We start from the raw sequence: 6727 nt of genomic DNA on the forward strand, positions 1-6727 counted from the left end.
CACCTATAGTGAAACAAAATAATTTAAATAATGTAGAAGTATGAGAATTTATTATTAAGAACTATCATTATATAGATGACATGATTTAAATATGGAAATTGAAAATATGACCAATATGTGAGAAATATGTAATAAGAATTTTAAATATACATACATAACATAGATTAAAATTGTTGATAAGAATAACTTAATTTTATTTAATTAACTAAATAATTGATACAATGGCAGTAACGGATCCCACGTTTATTCAGTAATTAAGGGATTAAGAAATTAATATTAAAACCTCTGAGGAAGAAGCAAGGATATTGACAACTAAGTTATTTCTCAAGCAGTTACTCAAGATGAAGGTTGTCAGTGGATTTATCATTTTACTTTCTATAGTTGTTTTGGACTTCGGAGTTTGTGAAAGACCAAATATAGTGATGATAGTTGCAGATGACTTGGTATGTTTTTAGAATTAACTGATTTATGGCCAATGTTTTTTTTTAAATTCCACATAGTAAATCTATAGTTTTAGTTTTTCAAAACAAGAACATTCTCAAATCAGTAATTTAAATTTTATTCTTATTTTATTTTATTCATTTAGAAAATTATATCAAATATGGTACGGCATCTATCATAATCATAAAAATGATAGATATTAGTGAAATTTATTAATTAAAATTTTGAATATTAGGGCGTTGCTTGGCTACTACAATCTATAGAAAAAAATAATAATAATAGAAAGAACTGAAAGGACTTTGAAGTAAATAGCAATGCTGCAGATTTACGATTAGTGAATTTATATAATAATGAGAATAAATCAAAATGATACAAGAATACGATAAAAATAATGACCTAATAATATCTAAATAGGTAATAACTATAACTAAGCACACACACATATATAGCTAATGTTAAACGTAATATAATGAATAATTATGTGGAGTCAATAAAAAATACAGGCAGATATGGTCATTTGGTGAATCAAAATAACCCCAATGCTAAGGGTCACCCCAGGCTGTCGGACCATAGAACTGCTGTTCTTGACAATGACGTAAGGGTCACTATTTAAAACCTAAAGTGACCAATCAAGCGTTCTGGAAACAGTAATCAAATTGAGTACTAAGTAAATATCAAGCAAATAAATTATAAACATATATTACATAAACAAATATAATAGTTTTCCTGAACTTTGAGATCATATCTAATATATAGCATATATAATGGTCAAACATATATAGATATTCCTGTAATTTTTCGCTTTTAATGCTTATATGAATACAGTTCCTATTGACCTGAAACTTCATTCTGAAATTCATATTTTGGTTCAAAATGATAAAAGGTTACCAACATCTGATTTATACTAATACTCCAGCAACTATGTAGGCACATCTTCAGTTGCTTGAAAGTTGTTTATTTCTTGTAAAAATCATTTAGTACCTTTTTAAAATAGTAATAAGGCACTGATGCGTGCAAGATGCAACTCTGTTTGGATTGAATACTGAAATTGAATCAAATAAAAGATAAATTCTGTTTAATTTAGACATTATGAACTTATCATATCAAATAAATATTTTGCCCAAAATTCAGTAGAGAAGTGCATTAGGCATTTCAATACCTTGGCATGCACAATAAAAACTGAACAGTTGATTTTAAGGCAGGGAAATTCAAAAATGTTTCGGTGAGAAAACTCATTTAATATAGATATTATTACTATTATATCATATTTATTAAAATATGTATTGAGATATTTATATTGACAGGGCTGGAACGACGTTGGTTTCCACAGCGGTGATGTGAATACCCCAAACATCGACGCCATGGCTTACCATGGAGTCATCCTGACCAGACACTACGCGCAGCCCGTTTGCAGTCCCTCAAGAGCAGCTCTACTCACAGGGGACTATCCTTTAAGACATGGTAATTTAGGAATAATGTGAATTTACTATTTGTTTTCTTTAATTTACTTATTTATTTTATTGTTTATTTTAATAAAATCAAATCAATCCTGGTTCGATTTTTAATTAAGGAGCTTTGAACAATGAATAAAAAATGAATGAATAGAGTTTATGAACAGTTTGGATTGTCCTTCTGTTGAGTAACTAAACAGTAATCCTAGCAATAGATTTCACATTAGCTAATATCGTCTGATATAACAGTTCAGTCATACCGGGTATCAGTTGTTACATTGTATTTTTCCCCACCCCGTCTGAAGAAGATATTGAGTAAAGACATGGGTTTCTGTCCAGACCAATATCAACAACATCATTGTGTGTATCTGGATCAGATCCATTAGACTGTATCAACTCAGTCAATTGTAGTCGAAAGAAATGAAAACACGAAAAAAACAATCTAGGAACAATATTTAATAATTTTTAATATAAATTAAATCTTTTTTGTAGGTATGCAAGGAACTCCTTGCGGCTCAGGAGTCAATGATGGGTTGCCAACTGATGTAATGATCATGCCTCAGGTATCTATAAATATAAACTAAATAATATAAACCCAATATACTTTCAATATACAATAGCTAATATTTGTTATTGTGGGTAGTATTTTTCCAAGCTCGGGTATAAGACGCATCTAATCGGAAAATGGCACCTAGGATATGCAACTCAAGAACATCTACCAACGAGAAGAGGGTTTGACTCATTTTTCGGATACCTCAACGGGTTCTTGGGGTACTGGGATGGCACGCACTTCACAAATGTAAGTACTCTATTCTGAAACAATACTTTCGATATTATGGATAGATAAGAAATTAATATAATATCACTTCACTACAATTTTTTTTATGAAGATGTTATTTTTTTAGTCCTAAATTTCAAAAATCTCAAAGATATAATATCCCAGGGATTTTTGATAAATTACAATAGATTTTTAATTTTCTGCAATAATGTAACTAGTTTCTGATTTCATATTTTATTTAGAAAAATTATATATAAATGCAATGTGGTATTAAATTGTAATTTGATTCTTGGTTTCGTGGGTTTGGTAGGTGATGATCTACCATGGTAGGTTCTATGGTATAGAACTCGTTTCCAAGAGAAAAATGTAAACGGTTCTAATTGATTTTTGTATCACTATGTACGACTCTAATTTCCCCATTCTGTCCTCTTCTGTTGACACAGGTAACTGCCGGTAGAGATGTGAGACGCAACGAGGAAGGAGCTTGGAGGGAGTGCTACGGCCATTATCTCACCGATGTTCTGACGAAGGAAGCTGTGGATGTCATCAAGGAGCATCAGGAACCCGATGGTCTTCTGCTGATCCTGAGCCATGCTGCGGTACACACTACGTTCATGGACATAGAAAGGGAGGCTCCGAATGGTGTCCAGAATATTACTGGCAGGGGGTATCTTAGGGGTAATATTTAATTTCGTATAATCAATTGTTGACGTATAATCAATTTTTCGTATAATGTACAATCAAGTTATATATTAGACACTCTCTTTACAGAGTAAGAGAGAGTAAGTTAAGTATCCTCCACAAGAAATATGAAAAGTACCGAAAACGTGAAAATATTCAGTAAGCTCTTAAGCCCCTAGACTTACCAGTGTTGTTAGAGAGTGTAAGCAGACATTTACTTCTTTTAACAAGTTTAATCTTGTTGGGATCAAGAATGTGCTGAGTTCCCTTCCATGGGCTGAAAACCTTCATTAAGTGTCCTTCAATAATGTAATTATTAATGTTACAATATAGCTCATGGCTATTACAAGAATAAACTAAAAAAAAAAAAAAACGGTTGCCGTAGAGCAGCTTGGGCTGTAAGCTCGCCAGAGAACTGTATAGTTATCTCGAGCAATGGTAAGTAGTAGCACGCGCCTTTATGTTTTGTGTTCTAGTTCGATGTTACCCACCTTTACGGTAAAAAAATATTATGAAACTTGAAAATCAAATAATAGAAAAGAAGCAACAAAAGCTTCTTGAACACAATAACTTGTTTTTTAATTTTTTTTTTTGATAAATTTCTTAAACGTTATCTCTTATATCTGTTTAATGTTATGCTGTAGAATAACCTATTCATATTTCTGATGACAAACCTGTTGATTGGAGTCGAATAAGACTTGGATTGATTAGAATTGCGGTACTGTTCCAGCAATGGTCGAACGGTTGGACTGGTCCGTGGGGGAAGTGGTGAAAGCCATGAACGAGAGAGGACTCCTCAACAACACCATACTCGTCTTCATCGCGGACAACGGTGCACCAACCAACTCGTCTATTTTTACCAACCATGGTTCCAACTGGCCTTTGAGAGGTGTAAGGTGTTTTATGATTCATTAGGAATAAGGGACCGTAGTTACTGTTATTTAAATATATGTTTTGCTATTTTTTAAAAAATTAAATCTAAATTGATGATCTTAAATATTGAACACAGGAAAAAGATTCTATGCACGACGGAGGAGTGAGAACTGTAGCTGCAGTGTGGAGTCCACTTTTTCAGAACTTGTCGCACGTCTCGGACCAGTACTTTCACATATCTGACTGGCTGCCCACACTCTACGCGGCTGCAGGTAGGGAAAACGCCATATCAGTTTCATTTATTTTTTAAATTATTTATTTTTTTTTTTTACAAATAAGTTAGCAATAGACGCTTCTCATACAGATTTAACAAAGCTTCGTCAATCATTAAAACCAGGCGTCTCCAAGCTAAAGCAAGCGGATGAATATATGCCCACATGTACCACAATGCCAGGCTTCCTACGAATATATTGTAAAATTTATAACGGTATAATACAAACCATACAAGGCTTCTGCTATAAACAAATTATCATACCCGCCTTCCATCATATAATTGTCTATTCTGAATTTTCAGAACATTTTCTTTTTCACATCTTCGAAGAACTTCTTTTATAAATTTTTCTTGAGGACTTCGTCTTAGGTCTTGACGTGGTATTCATTAATTTGTGCAAATCACTTATAGTTCCTGCTCTCCAAAAACTCCATATTTATTGTACTAATTTCCAAAATTTGTTTGGCGTCCCAAACCACTCTTCTCCATTTCTCTTATGGAATTTTGTGACGATTTTTTTAACCACAACTTGCCCAATCGGAACTGACTACAAGGTAATTCGGCACCCGAATATTTCAGATTTACTATATAGTAGTAAATAATTTTGTTTAATAATATAGATGTTTAAATAAATTGTTTAAATGATGACCTAAAAAACAAACAGAAATAAAAACGTAACCCTAACATGAGAACACACGATTCAAAATTTCTGGACAAGACATGACCCAAGTTCTCACGAATTCTCTTTTACAATGAACCGTTTTAGGACGACATTACTTCCAGTCTTCCGCAATCGACACCTCACCTACTGAAATGCCTCTCCTCTAGTTCTAACATATTTCAGCCTTCATATAATAAATAAAAATGTTATGTTAGAGATAATAATCGTGATTTTGGATTGCGCGGAACATTGAGCTTTCACGAGCCACTTTCAGGGGTTCCCCAAAGTAATTTAAGAATCAACAAACTTTCAAATAATTCCAATTCGGTACAAATAATTTCTATATTACAAAACATACTTTGTTCTCTTCACGTTATTTGTATCGAACGATAATGTAGGAGTGCCACCATTATTATGTACCTACTTCTGCCAAAAGGTTGAGAACCACTAGAGTGTAGATCAGTAGTTATTATAAAGAACACTCAAGTAGACAAGTTCTATATAGTAATCTGTAGATAGCAGTTGTACACAGTATGCCTTAGAATCAATATCTTTCCCGTTATAAAAATTATGTACATCTTATACTCATTTTTAACAAATTAACTAGACTGCAGTCACATTCTGTAACTGCAAGTATTCCAGTTGCTTTGACTTTCTCAGTTATTAAAATCTTTATATTTAATTGAACTGCTGTTATTAAATACTTTATAATAATAATACTTTTACTTTCTAATAATTATATATTATAATAAAAATATATTCCCTATTCCTATTAATACCCTCAATGCTTAGCAATACTTAAAATTAGAAATAGGTGCTCGAATGTTTGAGGGAAATTATAAATACATAATAAATAATTAAGGAGAATTCTTATTCACAGGAGACTGCTCGACCATTCTACGGCGGAAATGCCTACATTAACTCCTCATTTCATAAATTATTAATCGAGTTACTTAATATGTTTTGTAGGTGGAAATTCAGATGAACTTGAGAGTAAAGATGGAATAAACCAATGGGATTCGCTAAGGTCGTCAACTCAAGGCGCAAGGGATACTATAATCATCAACATCGATGAAGAAACGAATACCGAAGCTGTGATTAAAAATAACTGGAAATTAGTAAAACGTAAGTTCTTAAGATTAAATATATTCAAATATTTGAGAAATTAATTTAGATGATAACTGTTTTGTAAAATGAGTAAAGGTTAACAATTAAAATTGCCAAAGCTTGAAAACAAATTTTCAAAAAATAAGTAGTAGTATTCAGGTGATGATAAAATATCAAGTTTATTTGTTGAAGAAATTCAAGGCATTCGTTTGTTGTAGATTATTTATGGCCTTTCTTAAATCATTTAAATAAAACGGTTAAATAGACTTCAAATAGATGGCATAGTGAATTTGTAATGAAAAACTGGATTGTAGAATTTTTTTGTTTTTAACAACGGATTCAATATCATACTAATTGTTAGTGAGTGGGAAATATTTACCATGTAAGCTTGCAAGTAGGTCAGCCCCGAACATAATTCGTTACCCTATTTTGAAAATAAATTTCCAAGAAAAGTTATGGTAGAA

The 6727-nt window shown here is 32.0% G+C and overlaps 1 protein-coding gene across 1 annotated transcript; it reads left to right on the plus strand.

The window, feature by feature from the left end:
• Positions 1 to 312: 312 nt before the first annotated feature.
• On the plus strand, positions 313 to 6340 carry LOC106681678 (arylsulfatase B). The gene is made up of 8 exons (XM_067045641.1): positions 313 to 443; positions 1746 to 1902; positions 2385 to 2455; positions 2536 to 2691; positions 3114 to 3348; positions 4082 to 4242; positions 4361 to 4496; positions 6126 to 6340. Exons 1-8 carry the CDS (start codon positions 342 to 344, stop codon positions 6323 to 6325), a joined length of 1218 nt encoding a protein of 405 aa, XP_066901742.1. The 5' UTR covers positions 313 to 341; the 3' UTR covers positions 6326 to 6340.
• Positions 6341 to 6727: the final 387 nt, after the last annotated feature.

Source organism: Halyomorpha halys, unplaced genomic scaffold (genome assembly GCF_000696795.3).
Source record: "Halyomorpha halys isolate HHAL.00 unplaced genomic scaffold, Hhal_1.1 Scaffold359.1, whole genome shotgun sequence".
Classification (NCBI taxonomy): Eukaryota; Metazoa; Arthropoda; class Insecta; order Hemiptera; family Pentatomidae; genus Halyomorpha; species Halyomorpha halys.